At 43.1% G+C, this 20,871-nt stretch overlaps 1 protein-coding gene across 1 annotated transcript; it reads left to right on the top strand.

Annotated features, from left to right (window-relative positions):
- Nucleotides 1-4,658: 4,658 nt before the first annotated feature.
- Nucleotides 4,659-16,581, top strand: LOC129714527 (surfeit locus protein 4-like). The gene is made up of 6 exons (XM_055664201.1): nt 4,659-4,816; nt 9,770-9,956; nt 10,977-11,053; nt 12,125-12,168; nt 12,427-12,613; nt 14,747-16,581. Exons 1-6 carry the CDS (start codon nt 4,766-4,768, stop codon nt 15,008-15,010), a joined length of 810 nt encoding a protein of 269 aa, XP_055520176.1. The 5' UTR covers nt 4,659-4,765; the 3' UTR covers nt 15,011-16,581.
- Nucleotides 16,582-20,871: the final 4,290 nt, after the last annotated feature.

Here is a 20,871-nt window from a genome sequence, read left to right on the forward strand (position 1 = left end):
AAAAACCTACAAATCTGTCCGTCTTTGGAGTGAGGGAGGAAGGCAGAGCACCCGGGGAAAACACACGCATTCACGGGGAGAACGTGCAAACTCCGTACTGACAGCACCCGTAGTCAGGATTGAACCCGGGTCTCTGGAGTTGTAAGGCAAAGGGATTTCATCAAATTGTTTAAATAGTCCAGAAATAAATTGCACATCTTTTTTTTAACATAAATGCGAATTGTGGGGTAGAGTCTCCTCGTGTTATTATGCTTGTTGCTCTCTGTCGGTTGGAAAGTCCCGTGCAGTCTGGGTAAGTTAATCAGTAGCAAGAGATTTATGGATCTGTCTTGGCTCGTTGCTCATCTCAAATTACTTCACGCCTGTAACACGCCCATGAATAAATAGAATGGGATCTCCTGTGGAAGCGCTGCACTTACCTCACTCAGCCTGGGGAACTAATGCAGGTAACCCACAACTCATTAACAGGAAAAGCACCAACAAAACCAATACTGCTCCTGCCAAACTGATAAATGATCTCAAACAGAAAACTCCAGCTTTCAAATAAGACCACAAGACATAAGACCATTAAGCCCAATGAGTCTGCTCCACTATTCGATCAAGGCTGATTTATTTTCCACTCTCAATCACATTCTCCTGCTTTCTCCCCGTAACCTTTGACACCCTTGCTGATCAAGAAGCAATCTGGAGAAATCCTTTGACGTTAGTTTTAAATTTATTCTCCAAGGACAATACCTTCTTTAAGTGCTGATTTCAGCTGTTTGCTGGGCCACTTCAACGGTAAATCTCTTCAAGCATGATTAAAATCTGACCTAACCCCCAACAAATCTGAATTCAAACCAAAGATCTTATAGCGCTATAAGGTCTTTGATTCAAACCATGCTTGAGTACTTAGAACATGTTCTTTACCCGTTCCAACCTAAACCAGAATAACTTGCAAAGGATGGAAAAAAATAATTTGTAACGATTAACATGGTCCAGATCTAAGCAAATTACCTGAGCTTGGATAGAGTTCACCACTGCCCCACCCAAATGCAAATGTTTTATCAGAATCCACATCTGAAATGGACTTGATAACTCAGAACATATCAGCAGGCTCAACAAATTCAGCTCGTGAATTGTTGAATTTCTTTATAAGTGATAGGAGTAGAATTAGGCCATTCGGCCCATCAAGTCTACTCCACCATTCAATCAATGCCGATCTATCCCTCCCTCCTAACCCCATTCTCCTGTCTTCTGCCCATAACCTCTGACACCCGTACTAATCAAGAATCTATCTATCTCTGCCTTAAATATATCCTCTGACATGGCCTCCACAGACTACTATGGCAAAGAATTCCACATATTCAACCTCTGACGAAAGACATTTCCCCTCATCTATTTCCTAAAGAACCTACTTTAATTCTGAGGCTATGACCTCTCATCCTAGACTTCTCCAAGCCTTTCACTATTCTGTAAGTTTCAATGAGGTCCTTCCTCATTCTTCTCAACTCCAACGAGTACAGGCCCAGTGCCGACAAATGGTCATCATAGGTTAACCTACTCATTCCTGGGGTCATCTTGTAAACCTCCTCTGGACCCTCTCCAGAGCAAGCACATCCTCAGTTATGGTGCCCAAAATTGCTCACATTTGCGACCTTACCAGCACCTTATTGAGACTCAACATTACATTCCTGTTTTTGTATACAAGCCCTCTTGAAATAAATGCCAGCATGTGTTTGCTTTATTTGATGAATATCGAAGAGTGACAGATATTTGAACTACAATGTGGTTAAGGGGTATGGGAAGAGAATGAGAAGGTGACTGGTAGGGCTACAATTGGATCAGTCATTATCTCATTTAAACATGAAAGCAGGCTCAAGAGGCTGATTGGTCTTTTTTCTTGTCATGTGTTTGGTTCGTAGTCAGATCTTATCTGTCTCAGGGAAATGCAAAACTAGGGCAGAGTGGGAATCGGCAAATAATTAATGAAATGGTTGAGTTCTCGTCAAGAATGCATTGGACAAGAGGGGGAGGGAGGGAGCTATTAAAATTTTATTCATTCAAAATAACGAATATATAAATAAATAAAACTATGCAAAAATTCTTCATACATTCTCAGAGTCAGACTCAGTAATGTTCACATTAGGATACAAGAAACTGCAGATGCTGGTTTACAAAAAAAGGCACAAGATAGGTGATTTCAGTTTGGGAAACTTCTTTAAAGCAATCTATAAATATGTGCCCCCCCCCCCCCCCCCCCCCCCTCCCCCCCCCTCCCCCGTGATATCCCTTCCCTTGTTTGAGGGGTGTCTCCTCCAGACTTAGCCCTTAAATGCCTCGCAGAGGAAGGACCCTGTCCATCTGCAGTCTGGAATGGGACAAAGCTTGAGTAGGTCTAAAGAAAGAACTATCGTCCCTCAAAGAGACATGCATTTTCACACCTATACCTTTTGCCTGATGGGAGAGGGGAAAAGAGGGAGTCAGGGTACGACTTCCTGGCTCGATTATGCTGCTGGCCTTGCCCAGGCATCGTGAGGTACAAATGGAGTCAATGGAAGGGAGGCTGGTTTGTGTGATGGTTTGGGCTGGGTCCACAATTCGTTGCAATTTCTCCTGGTCTTGGATGTTCCCAAACCAAGTTTTGATGCTTTTTGAAAAGATGCTTCTGTAGAAGTTGGTCAGAGTTGTTGGGGACATGCTTCCTAAGTCTTCTAATGGAGTAGTATTGTTGGTGTGCACCCTAGTTTCCCAATATTCCTTAGTGGATAGATTTATTGTGATAGCTTCCTTGATACACATTGATTCCTGATTGATTTCTGATATTGCAAAAGTAACCACATTGCAGAAAAACAGCTTGGAATATGCTTTGGGGAACGACGGTGTAAAGCAAAGCCACATTGACTTGGCTCAACTTTAGACTGACCTCAATCTACGCCACGTGTTAATCTCCCAACGGTTAGGGACGCGTGCCGAGCAATGCGCGCTCCCGCCTCCAACGCGCGCTCCCGCTTGCGCGTACCCGCGTTGCCAATCATTGGACAGAGTCCCTTTTTGCGGCCGCTTTCACCCGCATTTCTTTCTCTATTGCGTCCGCATTTCTTTCTCTATTGCGTCCGCATTTCTTTCTCTATTGCGTCCGCGTTTCTTTCTCTATATTGCGTCCGCATTTCTTTCTCTTTTGCGTCCGCTTTCCCGCCCATTCAGTCCGTGTCCATTGCTTTGCGTTCTTTCTCTATTGGTAGAAACAAGGGTCCCCACCCAATAACCGTCCCCTATCCATTGACTTCTCTCCGGTTCTCGGGCAACACCTGAAGTCTGAGGTTACTCCAGCAATGTTTGTATCTAAGGTACACAAAAAAGCTGGAGAAACCAACTCAGCGGGTGCAAGCAACGTTTCGGGCCGAAACCCAATGTTTGTATCTACTTTGGTAGACAAAATGCTGGAGAAACTCAACGGGTGCGGCAGCATCTATAGAGCGAAGGAAAAAGGCAACGTTTCGGGCCGAACTTCTTCCTTCGCTCCATAGATGCTGCCTCACCCGCTGAGTTTCTCCAGCACTGTTGTCCACCTTCGATTTTCCAGCATCTGCAGTTCCTTCTTAAACCAAACATCTTTGTGTTGTAACCAAGTTCCTTCCTACAGACAAAATCTTTCCTCCTCCTCCCAAGCAAAGATCATATGTTCATATGCTCCCAAGTGGGACCGCTTTCCCTCCCACCCCAACCCACACATTCCTTCTCTCCAGAGATGCTACCAGCGGCGTTACTTAGTGACTTTATTTCTCTATTGCGTCCGCATTTCTTTCTCTATTGCGTCCGCATTTCTTTTCTCTTTTGCGTCCGCTTTCCCTCCTATTCAGTCCGTGCCCATTGGTAGGGGCCCCCCACCAATTACCTTCGCCTATCTATGTTCTCTATCAGGTCAGCTTCCCCCTCCCTAAACAGCCCGACCTCTTGCCTCCTTCTTTCACGTCCGCTTGGATTTATTTCTTTTGATTCCCAACTCAGACCTATTGGGACACAAAGTGCTGGAGTAACTCAGCAACATCAGGACAGGCAACATCTAGGTGATTCAGCCCGTCTATTCAGCCCGCCTGTGATGGGGCAGTGTCGCTCTCAGCAACCGCTAATCCTGGTTTGCAGCAAAGATAGACACAAACTGCTTGAATAAACTCAGCGGGACAGGCAGCATCTTGGCTTTCTCCCCTCCCGCCCAGCCCCGCGTGTAAAAGGGACAAGTAAGTAAATTTAAGTGACAACTTGACATACAGTGAGAATGACACATAAAACATTAAACATTAATAATAAAACATTAACACGTTCAATGTGATCAGCAGGCTGATCATCCCCAATCTTCTCCCCATAATCCCCTAACTCTGCTATAAGAACCCTATCTAGCTCTCTCTTGAAGCATCCAGAGAATCGGCCTCCACCGCCCTCTGGGGCAGAGAAATCCACAGACTCACAAAACAACTCTGTGAGAAAAAGTGATAATATCTCTCTCTTTTGCGTCCGCTTTGATTCCCCCCTGCCCTGTCACATTCGCTCTATTGGGTCCGCTTTCCCTTATATGTCAAGGCGCGCGCGTGCGTCGTCCTCCCACCCCCCCCACACCCACACACCTACCCCCGGCGCGCGCGCCCGCGCTCCCCACCACTGACGTGGCATTGGGTGCGAAGCCCCGCCCCGCGCGGGCGCGCGCCTCGGGCCCCGCCCCGCCCCGCGCTTTCACGAGCGCCGTGAGAGAGACAGAGAGGGCGGACAGACAGACACGGGCACAGACATGGCGGCTCCGACCGACATAATGGGGACCGCCGAGGACCTCGCCGACAAGGTACGTGAGGAGAGAGAGAGAGAGAGAGATCACCTCCTACTACCACAGCTCCGGCCTAGTCACGGTGCTGCAGCCGCTGGGTGGAGGGGAGGGGGGTATAAACTCAGGAGCCCCACGTCGTCTGCCTGAAGGGGGGGGGCAAGGGACATGGGACATGGGACAAGGGACACGGGACAAGGGACATGAGACAAGGGACATGGGGCAACATGGGGCAAGGGGGCACACGGGACAAGGGACATGGGGGACAACAAGGGACATGGGACAAGGGACATGGGACATGCGGGACATGGGACAAGGGACAGACGTGGGACAAGGGACATGGGACAAGGGACACAAGGGACAAGGGACAAGGACATGGGACAAGGGGACATGGGACAAGGGACATGCGACAAGGGACAAGGGACATGGGACAAGGGGCATGGGACATGGGACAAGGGGGACATGGGACATGGGACAAGGGACAAGGGACAAGGGACATGGGACAAGGGACATGGGACAAGGGACATGGGACATGGGACATGGGACATGGGACAAGGGACATGGACAAGGGACATGGGACAAGGGACATGGGACATGGGACATGGGACATGGGACATGGGACAAGGGACATGGGACACGGGACATGGGACAAGGGGACATGGGACACGGGACATGGGACAAGGGACATGAGACAAGGGACATGGGACATGGGACATGGCACCACGGGACAAGGGACATGGGACAAGAGACATGGGACACGGGACAAGGGACATGGGACAAGGGACATGGGACAAGGGACATGGGACAAGGGACATGGGACAAGAGACATGGGACATGGGACATGGGACAAGGGACAAGGGACAAGACATGGGACAAGGGACATGGGACATACATGGATCATACATGGATGTACTACTTTTAGTTCCTTCACAATGTTTCTATGACATATGACATAATTTTCTATCTTCTACCTTTCAACATTGAGGTTATGTCTGCTTACTTTACAATCTCTAGGTCCTGTTCAACAGTATATGAATTTTTGGAAAATGACAACCAATACATTCACTATCTCTACAACCTTTCATTTCTAAATCTTAGGAAACAGGTCATCAGGTCCTGGGAATTAATCGATTTTCAATATTTTCAATACTGTGAAAACACAGTACATCTTTACTGATAATTATGTTTATCTCTTTCATCTGTCCATAACAAAAGGGTGTTTGAGAGTGGAATGACACTTCGAACAGGGAATGGAAATGGTAAAAGGGACCAAAGAAATGCTTTTGGCCTTCCTGATAATTATTTTCAAGAACATTTTAATTAGAGACAGGATAGTTTAGAGATAGTGTAGGAGTGGTTGTGGTGAGGTGATAACACAAATGTTGAAAGGCAGAACCTTTGGAGGAAGAAATGGCTACTGTTTCATACTGAAAAGCTCCCATCACAACAGAAAGTTATGGTTAGATAGACCTAGGTATTATCGGCATATGTGACTATATTTTTTCGATCATATTGCTGAGATTTGGATGTAGTTGGAAAATAGGAGGAAGCAACTGACATTTATGGTGGAATATGATTGTGGGATATGGGAAGAAAGGTAACAGATTGTTGTTGGACCATTGTTCAATAAATAACAATTTTAGTTTATAGTTTAGAGATACAGCTTGGAAACAGGCCCTTCGGCCCACCGAGTCCGCACCGACCAGCAATCCCCGCACATTAACACTATCTTACACATTAGGGACAATTTACATTTATACCAAGCCAATTAACCTAAAAACCTGTACTTTTTTGTGTGGGAGGAAAACGAAGATCTCGGAGCAAACCCACGCAGTCATGGGGTACCAACTCCGTACAGACAGCACCCATAGTCGGGATTGAACCCTGGTTTCGAGCGCTGTAAGGCAGCAACTCTACCACTGTGCCACCGTGCTGCGCTAGATGGCAACTAGATTCAGACAGGTGATCCCACACGATTGGATGATAGTGGAGAGAAGTTTGAGGAGCATGGTGTGATCATTGGTGTCGAAGGCTCCTGGCAGATTGATGATGAGGCAGTGATAGGCGTAGAAACCTTTTGTAATCGTCATAACATGTCAGGTTGACTTTCAGGTATTGTGGGAAAAGGATTAAAAGAGTAGGTTGTGGAAAACTGTCCCAGGATGGGAGGCTCTAACATATTGAAGGATTTTGAAGAAGATTTGGCAGTTTGCCAGTATGACATAGGTGGGATTTTTTTTTAACTTTTAACAGAATCATGATAGCAGATTGCAAGGAAACGGGGATGCTCTGAGAGGGGGTGTCTGCTGACAGTAACGTGCCTGGAAAGCCAGGATGCGAAGTTTGCTTGCCAGCATTTTGGACAGAATAGGGTCAAAGGAGCATGAGATGGGAGTTGTGGGTCAGAAGATTGAAGAGATCTTGGAGATTGATGTCTGTTCTTGAGAGAGTATAAATGCTTGTGTGTTGGCTCAAAAGTTAGTCATTCAATAGCTCGTGATACGGAAAGATGCATTCAAACAGATGTTGAAGTATATTGCATACCTTGTTGTATTTGGTTGTTAAGCATACGAACAGCCACCTTTACCATGTCAGATTGGATCCATGCAGATTATTCTGGGTCATCAACTTTTAAGGCTATTTTGTAGCACCAATAAAAGGTCCATTTTGAGGTGAACTATTACTGAGATAAATATCATTTCTTCAGGGCATGAGTTTGAAAGTGACAGGGTGTTGTCATGTGGAACATTGTTTGATCAGGTTTGCCAACTTTTGAGGAACTCCATGTATAACATTCAGTACATGAAATGACTGCTTCTTAGAATTAGAGAATGATTACAAAAAGGAACTAGTTATTTGGCCCATTGAGTCTTTAGTGGCTGTATGTAGGAGTAATCCATCCATTTCCACATCCCCTCTCACTCTGCCATGGTCCTCGCATTCTCTCCATTCCAGATACTACTCCCGCTCCTTTATGAGCACAATTGAATCTGCCAATTGAATTAAACACCCCAGGCAGTGTATTCCAGACCCTTAACCACTTACTGTGTTAAAATGTAATCCTGCACTTCTGCTATTACTCCACCACCATCCCTCCCTTAGTTCTTGCCTTAAACCCTACCAGCCTCAGCATACAGGCAATCATTCTTCAACATTTCTGTCGGCAGCCACATCTTCCCATCCCCATCTCGTTTTGTTTTCCACAGGGACCTCTCTCTGACTCCCTGGTTCATTCATCCACCAGCATTTTCCCCTACAACCATAAGAGGTGCAACACCTGTTTCCTGTACCACCTCCCTTCAGGGAACTAAATAGCCCTTCCAGGTGAGACAGAATCACCCAACCTAGTCCATTGCATTCAATGTTCTTGATCTTGATATGCTCTCCCCTCTATCAGTTAGACCCAATGTGCGCAACCTCGTCGATGAGCACATGCAGTCTGTCCACCAGGGCCAGCCGGTGCTCCCAGTTTCAAGCCATTTAATTTCCCATTCCCATAATTACCTGCCGTCTTCAGCCTCTTCCATTGCCAGAGCAATGCCAAATGCAAGAATGCACCTCAAATGCAAGAATGTTGTAGCCCTTGGGTGGGCTACAACACAACCGCATGACATTGAAATCTCCCATTTTCAGGTAACCTGCTCTCTGTCCTTTTCTCTTTTTTCCTATGTATCCTGGTCCTCTCACTCATGAGTAGGAAGGAACTGCATTGCTGGTTTACACTGAAGATAGACACAAAATGCTGGCGCTGCTTGGTGGAACAGGCAGCATCTCTGGATAGAAGGAATGGGTGATGTTTCTGGTCGAGGCTCTATCTGAAGAGGGTCTCAACCCGAAACGTCACCCATTCCTTCTATTGCTGCCTGTCCGTTGAGTTACTCAGGCATTTTGTGTCCATCCTCTCTCACTCACATGTTTTATTTCCAGAGGTGATAAGGATCCCACAGACCATTGTTTCTATCCCCACTGTCCCTTTACTCCGAGAAGCTGCCTGTCCCACTGAGTTACTCCAGCATTTTGTGTCTTTCTATGATAATATGATAACGTGTGTGTAGTAACGTATAATGATAATATGATTCCCCTTGTGAGCAATTCTATCCATAATCTTTTATTTTAAAGACAGATAAATATTTGCAGAATAAACTTAAAGGACTGAAAGATGTGGTTGGTTGAGCAGCAACTGATGCAATAGTCTGAATGGTTCACTGTGTTTACGATACCTTATGGACTGTGTCTGAAAGGTGATTGGATTTATTGAAAACTACTGAAACCTTTCATTATGAGATTAATTAATTGTAACACTACTGCCTCTTAGCTACATGATCACCCAGGACCCAGATGGTTTGATATGTACCGTATATTTTTACACAAGGACAAATTTTTCTTGGTTTAAGTGTTCAATGATTCTTGGGTTTTTTTTAACAGGCATGTAAAAATTATCAGCGTGACCTCCAAATTCTGAACACCCAAGTATCCAACAGATTATTTGAAGGACAAAAATCTCATTTTACAACTCACAGATGTGTGTGTGTGTTATGTTCCCTTGATGAATATTTCTCTCTATGTGCCTTTATCGGCCCAGAATTGTGTGGGCCGTTCTATCTCGCGTTTAATTATCTTTCATGAACCTCTGTAAATTGATTCCTAAAGCCAAAACAACTGCATTTTAATACTATCTTGTTAACCTTTTATGATTGAATGTCCTGAGGGATGTAGATTCAGGAAAACAATTTGTTCCTTGGTTAAGGCATTTCATTAATGAATCCCATGCGTTCCATTTTCTGCGTTTTGCTCCTTTCCAATATTCTTGTTTCTTGTTCCAAGGACAATGTTAATAACAAACCACCTGGTGCAACAAAATGTGATTGTCCCGGCCAAGTGCAAGCAATTCAGTCGTAGCTCATTAATAGGTGTTTTCCAATATCATGTTTGTATCTTGCTTTTAGAATTGTTACACCTCTGTTCATTTTCCAGTTCCTGCGGGTTACGAAGCGTTTCCTGCCTCACGTTGCACACTTGTGTCTAATCAGCACATTCCTGGAAGATGGGATTCGCATGTGGTTCCAGTGGAATGAGCAGCGGGAATATATCAACTCAAGCTGGCATTGTGGGGCCTTCTTTGGCACTTTGTTTGTTTTGCTTAACATGATGGGGCAGCTTGGTGAGTCATTGGAATAGTTGTGAAGAAATTCATAGCATGTTCAGCTCTGAGTAATTTGGTCTTATCAGACAATGGGTATGAAACTTTGTATTGTACACTACCACCCATTCGTAAAAGGTACATTGGAACCCTACTTAATGCTCAGTATTTATGCCCAGGGATGTCTGCTGGTGGAATTTATCATTAAATGGTTTATTAATGCATTTATAAATATGCTGTTGTGCTGGGAACCTGGTGCGAACTCTTGCTGTCACCTATCGCAGTGGCTATCATGCCAGGAATTTAGTCTCCCTCAGTGAATCAGTACAGAACCATCCAGTTCCATTGTCCACGATAACCTTTGATGCATCACCTTATCCAATGCATTCTCAACTCAATACAGTACTTCCACTGGTGCACCTTTATCCACAGCACACAAAGGGTGGTGGGTGTATGGAACAAGCTGCCAGAGGAGGTAGTTAAGGCTGGGACTATCCCAACATATAAGGAACAGTGCGACAGGTATATGGATAGGACAGGTTTGGAGGGATATGGACTAAATTATGGCAGGTGGGACTAAAGCTGGGACATGTTGGCCGGTGTGGGCAAGTTGGGCCAATGGGCTTGTTTCCACACTGTATCACTCCATGACTCTTATGACATATTACTACTTCAGGGAACACCAAAAACTTGGTCAAACAAATTTTATTTTCGTAAAAACGTTGAGTTTGCCTGATTACTTCTTTTTGCCAAAATATGTGAAATCGTACACGAAAAATCAATAATTAATTATTTGTATTTGCAGTCATCGAAAATTGTACGTGTTTTGTATCTTACTTGGATGTATAATCATCATGTTCACTTTAAAGAAATTAATAGAAATGAGAGATGTGGTATGAGATTGTGAATAGTTTTTGAATTTTTCAGTCTTTTGACAATTTCTGACAAAGATAGTTTTTCTGATAAGCTAATGCAGGCAGTGTTTGGTGATTTTGTTCATGTGAAATTTGTTTTTTAAGTCATGTTTTTTTTTTTAAACAGCTGGTTGCATCCTCGTACTGACCCGGAGGTTTGTGCCTTATGCATGTGGTGGTCTATTTTTACTCATTGTCATGCAGGTAAGTAACACATTTTATTTTATGGACAAGTCTATAGTGCTGATAGAATTAATCTTGTGGCTGCCTCTGTGAAAGATATTGCCTTGTTTATGTAAAAAAAAACATAGTAATTCCTGTTTAATATACCCTCTGAGTATATTCAGTTTTATTAATCTGATGTTCCTTCAGGAGGATGCAGTGCTTTACTAAATAAATTATCCCTTCTGGTTTAGAAATACAAGATGGGGGCGCAGACAAGTGTCAAATTTAACCTTCGATTTTGATAATTTAATGTCAAATTATCCCCTCCATTGTGCCATGTGGAAATAAGTCTAACCTGTTATCAAACAGGGACTTTTACATGGTTCCTAAACTTTGCTTCCTCTTTGGGATTGATTATATGTATGCTTGACAAGTTTTTCCATGTTAAGTCTTATCCGGTGGCGCAGCGGTAGAGCTGCTGCCTTACAGCTCCAGAGACCCGGGTTCGATACTGCCTAGGTGCTGTCTGTATGGAGTTTGCATGTTCTTCATGTAACCTATGCAGATGCTGCCTGACCTGATGAGTTTCTTTAGCAGTTTTACTTTTTTTGACATCCTTTGTACCTGGTCTTTGTACGTGCAATTTATTTTAAAAGCATACTGAGGTCAGCCTTCAGTTTTGGGGGATATGACAAGCAACAATCAGTTTTGAGATCCATAAATCTGAGACCAATAAAAGGAAAGGGAAACTTAAGAGATTTATTCTTTTTACTTGAAACACAGTCGCAAAATTTCAGGTTCTGCCGAAGGGTCCCAACCCAAAATAACCAGAGATACTGCCTGTCCCGCTGAGTTACTCCAGCACTTTGTGTCTATCTTCAATATCTGCAGTTTCCTGTTTCTACATTTCAGCAGAATTTATAATGTGGAAATTGACTTGATGGGGGAAGAGGAAGGGGAAGGGATGAAGAAAGAACAGGAGAGATTGGTACTTGTGTAATAAGTTCACCATTCCTCTAACATTTAGTGATTCCAAGATGAATGTATTTGCCACTTGCCTCGATTGTTAGGGTTTTGAGGCAATAACGCAACCTTGTTGTTTTTTTCCAGACTCTTGCATACAGTATTCTCTGGGATATTCATTTCCTTATGAGGTAATTTTTGCAAGCTTGACAGTAACTAACGATTTGCCTCTAAATGTGAAATAATATGCTTATGATTCCTTGTGTTGTTGAAGCTGAAAATCCAGTTTAAAAAAAAAAATTCTAATCCTGCTAATGTTTTTCTCAAAACCTCATGTGATGAGGAAATGTTGACATTAAGCATAAGTTACAAGAAGTACTATATTTTGTTTTGCAAATTTTAGCCATCGCTTTTATTGACAAAGAATCCTGTTTGATTTTTTTGTGTAGGAATCTTGCACTTGGAGGTGGCTTGCTGCTGCTGATGGCTGAATCTCGATCTGAAGGGAAAACCATGTTTGCAGGTGTGCCGACAATGGGCACTAATTCCCCGCGTCAGTACATGCAACTGGGTGGTCGTGTCCTACTGGTCCTGATGTTTATGACTTTGTTGCACTTCTCTTTCAATGCACTTATGGTGAGTGATTTAAAACCTACCTCTATTTAAAATGCCCAATACATATTAATTTGATACAAGACCTTGTGCTGTGATAAACTTTAAAAGGAAGGTCTTCTCAATATCGTAAGCAGGAATATTCTACCTCACTGTACAATTGCATAACAATGTTGGTGAGAAAATTGGTGACGTTTCAGGTCGAGACCCTTCTTTAGTCCCGAAACTTCACCCATTCCTTCTCTCCAGAGATGCCAGTCCTGCTGAGTTACTCCAGCCGCTGACTGACTGATAGCAACTTCTCACTCCTATCAAATCAAACTTTGCTTAGCTCAGCATCGCAGGCAAAAGTGGATGCAAAGCTTCAGATATATTTGATTTCATTCAAATGTGTGAGTGATAACATTTGAGTTCCTAAAATATCTGGGAAACCTGTAACAGATCCCAGTCAGAGGATGTGTTCCTTTCATCAATCACCAAAGCAGTTATTGCTTCCTGATTCACTTGCCAACCTTCTAAGTACTACTATCTGTAAACTTCAGGTCATCTAAAAACTCACACCAGATAACCATTCACCTATCGGCCATTGTGCTCATGGGACTACACTGGATCCTGATTACGTCAATAGTCTGATGATTATTGGAAAGAAGCTGTGCTTGAACCTGGAGGTTACAGTTTTCAGACTCCTATACCTTCTTCCCAATAGCAGGAGTGTAATGAGAGGGTGGCGTGGCTGCCTTTTTGAGGCATTGCTTTCTATAGATCCTTTTGATGGTTGGGGGAGTCATAACTTATGGTCTGCTTCCCTTTCATCTTTACGTGGCTCAATTTATTTTTGTTGTTGCTCTTGCGAATTACCTTAGAACATTTTGCATTGTTAAAGGCATGAATAAATAGATGATGTTGTTATAAACTCTATGCTGTTAGATGCTACTACCAATCCACACTTATCAACTGTGGAGGAAGATGCTGGTTTAACCCATATTCAGGTCTCGATCCGAAACGTCACCTATTCCTTTTCTCCAAAGATGCTGCCTGACCTGCTGAATTACCCCAGCTTTTTGTGCCACACTTATCAACTCTTGGCCATCAAGTTTATCCTGTCAACCTAGAAGTACACGTGTTCACACTAGTTAATACAGCTCAGCAGTGAATCACAGTAAAATAGTCTTGTTTTACATTGGTATTTGACTTGCTGTGAATAATACTTAAAGCTTGAGAAGGCTGTCTGAGGATAACGAGCTATTTTGTCTGAAAAGATCCTTGAGCTTAGAAGATAAAGTGCAACATAAATGAAGTGTTTTAATATGATTTAAGGTTTGACCACATGTATAAAAAAGGACCTCGGTTAGTCCAGAACAAGAAGGAACAACAAACTTGTATCTTGACTGATCAGGAAGCACTTCTTCAGAGTTGTAGTCTGAATCTTCCTACTCAAAAGTGCTCTTGATGCTTGTAAATTAATACTCTAAAAACACCAATTGTTTTATCAGCCAAAGGTATTGATGGTTTCTGGAGTAAGTCGGTGGATAGTTGAGATACAAAGCAGCTCTAAATGAATTGAATGTTTTACAGGGTTGATGGGCTGCTTATGTATTTGTACCTCTCAAGGATGTGTCATATTCCAAAAGACCATGCAAAGTGTGTTGTCCGTGGTTCTTTTATTCATTCCTGGGAAGTGGGCATTAGTTTAGTTTAGCCTAGGTTAGAGATACCGTGCGGAAACATGCCATTCTACCCACTGAGTCTACACTGACCAGCGATCCCCACACATTAACACTATCCTACTCACACTAGGAACAATTTTACATTTTACGCCAAGCCAATTTACCTACATACCTTAACGTCTTTGGAGTGTGGGAGGAAACCGAAGATCTAGGAGAAACCACACGGGGAGAACGTACAAACTCCGTACAGACCGCACCCATAGTCGGGATCAAACCTGGATGTCTGGTGCTGTGAAGTAACATCTCTACCACTGCCCCACCGTGTAACTAGCAGCATCAGCACCAATGGCCCTTGACTAGAGTAGCTTATTGGGCCGCTTCAGAAGCGTTGATGTGAGTCTGAAGACACATATGTAGGAAGCAGGGTTGTAAGAGGTTTTTTTTAAAGATGGAAAATTCCCTAAATGTACCTTTTCTTTCTCTTCCTAAGATATTTCAAGATATTGTTGGCACTACCTTGATAATCCTCGTGGCTGTTGGTTTCAAGACAAAGCTGGCTGCTCTCACACTGGTCATTTGGCTCTTCGTGTTGAATGTGATTCAGAATCCTTTCTGGAGCGTTTCAGCTTACGCCGTGCATGACTTCTTAAAGTATGACTTTTTCCAAACCATGTCTGTAATCGGAGGCCTTCTCTTAGTTGTATCACTGGGGCCTGGTGGAGTCTCCATGGACGAACATAAAAAGAAGTGGTGATTGGGGATTGTGAGAAGGGGAAATGTTTCATTTTTTAAATTGTTTCTACTACCGTAAAGTTTCTCTGTCTGAAGCTGGATTTTATTCCCTCAGGCATCAAATGAAACTTAAAAATCACATCCATTTTTCCTTCCCTTCCAGTGTTTGGGTATTAAGTCATGTTAAAATCTGTGCCAACATTTACCAGGCAGTCAGTCCTGGTACAATCTTTCTTCACAGAACATTCAGTACCGGAGGATGATTGGCTGGGAGGTATTTTCTGCCCTTTAAATGTTTCAGATAATCTAACAAATTCTATGAGCAAGATGACTTCATGGGCAATTAGACAATTCTGTTAGGTTTAATGGTAAAGAATGGTCATGGGAGGCACCGTGTCTCAAATGCTTTATCTAAACAAGTGGCTCACACACATTCCTTAAACTCAGTCCTCCATCTCAACTGGTTTCATACGAAAACACCTGATCAGTTTATCTTGAATATCCTGCCATTTAAATAAAATGAATATTCAGAAACTATAAATCTTAAAACATTATACAGCTACCTGATTACAAATTGAAGTGCCTTGCACAGCAATGTGTTATTGTTTTGAATTTCAACTTAGTTCTTTCACGAAGGCAACGCTGGGAAGATATCTGCTTTCCTTTCCTGGCCAGACTGAAGACCAAATGTTTGTTTTATTGTCTTTAATTCAATGCCTTTGGCAAGCCAGCACCCGAGGGAGGAAGAAAGGGTGGGCACAACCTATACACTGTGACTGGCTGAACGAGCAGTCAAACAATCAATTTGAGCCAAACTCTGTGTAACTCGTAAACAATCTTTTAACAGACACTGTACCTAAAAAGCTTCTTATTGACAATGTTTTGCTTGTCCTTTATTAGCTCCTTGGCTAAAGCCAAGCTCTCTTTTCCATGTGTTGGAGCACCAATTATATTTATTGGTCATATTTCAGAAGTCCCATGTTTCAATATTATTTCCAGTGCTATCAGGCAACAAGCAAGTACCATGGACTGGTGCATCGCAGCCTTCCTCCTCTTCTCCCCCATGTTGTTTTGGAGGTGCCTACATTGCGTTAGGTGTCATTCCACGACAGCACAAGAAGATTGAACAAGAAGAATACAAATTAGATGCTCATTGGGGGGAAATGTAACCATGTTTTGACCAGTGAGGGACATGGCAGTAATTAAAATATATTTTGTTCCTCAATTTTTTCTGGTGACCACTCCCCCTGTTGCAGTGGCTTTCTGACTGGAGTTGCATTGAGAAAGATTCAGGGGGAGAGGAAGAGGAGGCCGTACCTTACACGTGTACAAAATCAAAGTTGCGAGACGTGCAAAAATTCAACGGTTTCACTCTCCGAAGCCTCTAAACATTGCAGTACGACTGGTACACAATTTGCCAAAACCATTTTATGCAGACACTTCACTGTTTTATAAATAGATTTTAATATGTTTAGTATGAAAGTGTCTGAAGATTCTGCGGCAATAAGTGTAGGCATTTCTGACTATTGAATGTCTTGACATTGTGGCTGTATTTACAATTCTGCCGGATGACATTAAATGCATTGAAAAACTCTGGTTTGTTCTATATGGAATCTAATTGTGCAGCTCAGGATGCTTCCTTTGGACACGGCATCTGCACCTCCCACGCACACTTTTCTCTCAGTAGCTCTGAAAGTATATTTTTTCCTTTTATCTATTGATCCAATTTACTTCTGAAAGCTTTGATTTCAGGCAGTAAACTCCAAATCATTAATACTTCCTGCACACAAATATTCCTTATATTCCCTTGTATCTTTGGGCCATCATGTCCTAGTTTCTGAAACATGCACTAATGAGAACAGTCTCTATTTACACCACCCAAATCTGTCATGCTTCTGAACACCTCTCACTGTTTCCTCTCAAATCTTTTTCACTCCTCGTCTCTCCTTATCGGATACACTTTTGTCACCCTTTTGCTTCCTTATCATCTCTTGCCTTTGTCCACCCATCTACAAATCAAAATCCCCTCACCTGTCACAACACATGCTTTGTCACCACCCCCACCATCCCATCTCTTTGCAGCTTTCTTCCCCCTACTGCCATCAATCTGAAGAAGGGTCCCAACCCCAAAAGTCCGCTCGAGATGATGCTGTCTGACCCACTGAGTTACTCCAACTCTGTGTTCTATAGATTGTCTGGTTATTAGCCACACTCTGTTAATCCTGTATCAAGGTGTTACAACATCTTGATTAAAGTGGAGCAGAAACTATTTAGCCCCATTGCCCCCAATACCATGTATTGTAACTTTGCATTATTGGCTATCTAGGGTGACCTCGGGTTAATCGACCTTTAGTAACCTGGAGGCACAAGGAACTGCAGATGCTGGGATCATGCGCAAAACACAAAGTGCTGGAGGAACTCAATGAGTCTGGCAGCATTTGTGGAGGGATTGGACAGCTGCCTTACGCATTAAGTTCCTCCAGCACTTCGTAAGATCTTAAGTAATAGGAGCAGAATTAGGCCATTCGGCCCATCATATAACCATATGACAATTACAGCACGGAAACAGGCCATCTCGGCCCTTCTAGTCCTTGCCGAACACTTATTCTCCCCTAGTCCCATCTACCTGCACTCGGACCATAACCCTCCATTCCTTTCCCGTCCATATACCTATCCAATTTATTTTTAAATGATAAAATCGAACTGCCTCCACCACTTCCACTGGAAGCTCATTCCACACAGCTACCACTCTCTGAGTAAAGAAGTTCCCCCTCATGTTACCCTTAATTGGGCCATTCGGCTAATGGCAGAATTAGGCCATTCGACTCCATCATGCAATCAGGCTGATGTACTGTATCTCTCCCTCCTATTCCCATTCTCCAGCCTTCTCCCCATTACTCCTGACACCCGTACTAATCAAGACACTTGTGTTCTGCTCAGCCTTTAGTTACCTACCTCTTTCTCTCTCTCTCTTATGTAGTTGTTGACTTTCCTACAGGGCTCCCACTGTTTGAGGTTCAGTACATTTCCTATTGTTCTTTCTAATGCCTTTAATCAGTACCTTTTGAGTCTGGATCATATCCTTGAGTGTAGTGACATTTGTAGTTGCATGGGGCCAGTTGTCAATCCATCTTGTCTAATTCCTAAACCCTGGTCACGGTACTGAGGGTGAGTACAACTGAAACATTACATTTATGGGGAACACTGCCATCTTGTGTGCCGATAAAGAACAAAAGAGTGTCTGCCTGACCAATTTTGCGCGCAACTCACGCAGTAAAGATTTATACCACCAATTATTTTTTTTGTTGCAGCATTGATAATTGAACGTAAGTTGATATGAATACATGAGCTGAAGAATTTGTATAATATAAATTGTCTGCACAGTATCAATTTAAATCATGATACTGAGTCACAGAAAGTTAAGTTACATAAATTACTATGAGACATAGGAGCAGAATTAGGCCATTCGGCCCATCGAGTCTGCTCCCCCATTCGATCTATTTTTTCCTCTCAACCCCAACTTTTGTCTTCACCCTTTAACCTTTGATGTTCAAACTAATCAAAAATCTATCATTGTGCAGGAAAGAACTGCAGATGCTGGTTTAAATGGAAGGTAGCCACAAAATGCTGGAGAAACTACAGTTCAGGCAGCATCTCTGGGGAGAAGGAATGGGTGACGTTTTGGGTCGAGACCCTTCTTCAGATTTAAGAATCTATCTTCGCTTTAAAAATACCCAATGACTTGGCTTCCACCACCGTCTGTGGTAATCAATTCCACAGATTCACCACACTCAGGCTAAAGAAATTCCTCCTCATCTCCATTCTAAAGGCACATCCTTTTATTCTGAAGTTGTGCCTAGATTCTCTCACTACTAGAAACATCCTCTCCACATCCATTCTATCTGGGCCTCATTCAGTAGGTTTCAATGAGATCCCCGGGATGGGAGATTGCAACCTTCACGTGGTCCGCCCTGTTTTGACGAATGCAATCAAGCTGGTGTGCACAATCAAATAAGATCAAATAGAACAAGTTGTCCTAGTTAGGCTGTGCATGCCATAGTCAAGAAGAAGAATGAGATACCCCTCATCCTTCTAAACTCCAGTATACAGGATCATTCTCGTAAACCTACTTCCCCCATAAAAAAAATGTTCCCCTGCATATCTCCTTTAAATTTTATCCCTCTAGTCTTTGACATTTCCACCCTGGGGGAAAAAAGTTCAGACTATCTGCCTCTAAGCCTCTCATAATATATACTTCTATCAAGTGTCCCCCTCAATCTCCAGCATTAAAAAAAAACGAATCCAAGTTATCCAACTTCCCCTTATAACTTATACCCACTAATTCAGGCAATGTTCTGGTAACATAACCTTCTCCAAAGCCTTCACATCCTTCCTGGCATAGGGTGACCAGAACTGCACACAATATTCCAAACACGGCCTAGTCAAAGTCTTGTGCTGTGTCATGACTTGCTGACTCTTATACTCAATGTCCCAACCTATAAAAGCAAGCTACCATATGCTTTCTTTAGTATTCTTTCTAATTGTGTTGCCACTTTCAGAGAGCTATGGACTTGGACCCTAAGATCCCCCTGTATGTCAATGATGTTAAGGGTTGTGCCATTAACTGTATATATCTATGCCTCTCATAATTTTATGTGTTCATAAGTTATAGGAGCAAAATTAAGCCATTTGGCCTATCAAGTCTACTCCACCATTCATTCATGGCTGACCTATCTTTCGCTCTCCTTCCTGCTCCCCATAACCCCGGACACCCGTACTAATCACGAATCTGTCAATCTCCGCCTTAAAATAACCATTGACTTGGCCTCCACAGCCCTCTGTGGTGATGAATTCCACAGATTCACCACCCTCTGACTAAAGAAATTCCTTCTTGTTTCTTTTCGTTTGGTACATTATTTTATTCTGAGGCAATGGCCTCTGGTCCCAGACTCCCCCACTAGTGGAAACATCCTCTCCACATCCACTCTATCCAGACCTTTCATTATTGGATATGCATCTCCCCTCAGCCTCTGACTGGTCTTCGTATCCATTCAATCTAGTAATTTTATAACCCCTATGAAGTCTTCCCATAGCCCTCTGTTCCAAAGAAAAGCATATCTAATCTTTCCTTAAGGCTACAATTTTCTATTCCTGGAAACATTTTTGCAAATTATCTTTGTGTTCTCTCCAGAACAGTTGCACAATGTGATGACTGGAATGATACATTGTGCACGTTGTGGCTTAACTAGCATTGTAACATTTCTAGACTAATGTCCTAGCTTTTATATTCTACTAGACTAAGTGGGACTGGTTGGGTCCCGTTCCCCCAACGCAATATTCCACCACTCACCCATAGCCCCCAACTGCTCAGGCGAGGCTCATTTCCGAGGACATGCTAGACATCCGGTACATGTTAGTGGATGGGACAACACGCACTTTCCCACCCCTTAAAAACATAGAAAACGGCCAGGTTTTGATCTGCAATTTATTGTGCCAGTCGGGGTGGGGAAATACTTTTGATGAAATTCAGCGAGCAAACGCGATAATTCCCGATATTTTGGACCTTTAAATCTCCACGGCAAATGTCGGCTGTTCACTTCCGCTGGATTGGCACCTTCAGCTCCCTCTTTAATTTACCTTAGTTTCTATCTTTTTTTTAAACTGTAAATCAAGGTAGCTGTGCCTCACGGTCACCCCGACTGGCACAATAAATTGCAGATCAAAACCTGGCCGTTTTCTATGTTTTTAAGGGGTGGGAACGTGCGTGTTGTCCCATCCACTAACATGTACCGGATGTCTAGCATGTCCTCCACTTGAGATTTTCGGTCACGTGGGTGCGGATCTACGCTCCAGTGACCTTTCGTGAAATCACCCTATAACCTA

This window comes from Leucoraja erinacea, chromosome 39 (assembly GCF_028641065.1).
Source record: "Leucoraja erinacea ecotype New England chromosome 39, Leri_hhj_1, whole genome shotgun sequence".
NCBI classification, from domain to species: Eukaryota; Metazoa; Chordata; class Chondrichthyes; order Rajiformes; family Rajidae; genus Leucoraja; species Leucoraja erinaceus.

What these genes read in the sequence shown, in the direction of transcription:
- LOC129714527 (XM_055664201.1), top strand. Translation starts at nt 4,766, where the DNA reads ATGGCGGCTCCGACCGACATAATGGGGACCGCCGAGGACCTCGCCGAC. An exon ending in TAACATGATGGGGCAGCTTG is followed by an intron (nt 9,957 to 10,976) that starts GTGAGTCATTGG and finishes TTTTTTAAACAG; the next exon opens with CTGGTTGCATCCTCGTACTG. An exon ending in TTTTACTCATTGTCATGCAG is followed by an intron (nt 11,054 to 12,124) that starts GTAAGTAACACA and finishes GTTTTTTTCCAG; the next exon opens with ACTCTTGCATACAGTATTCT.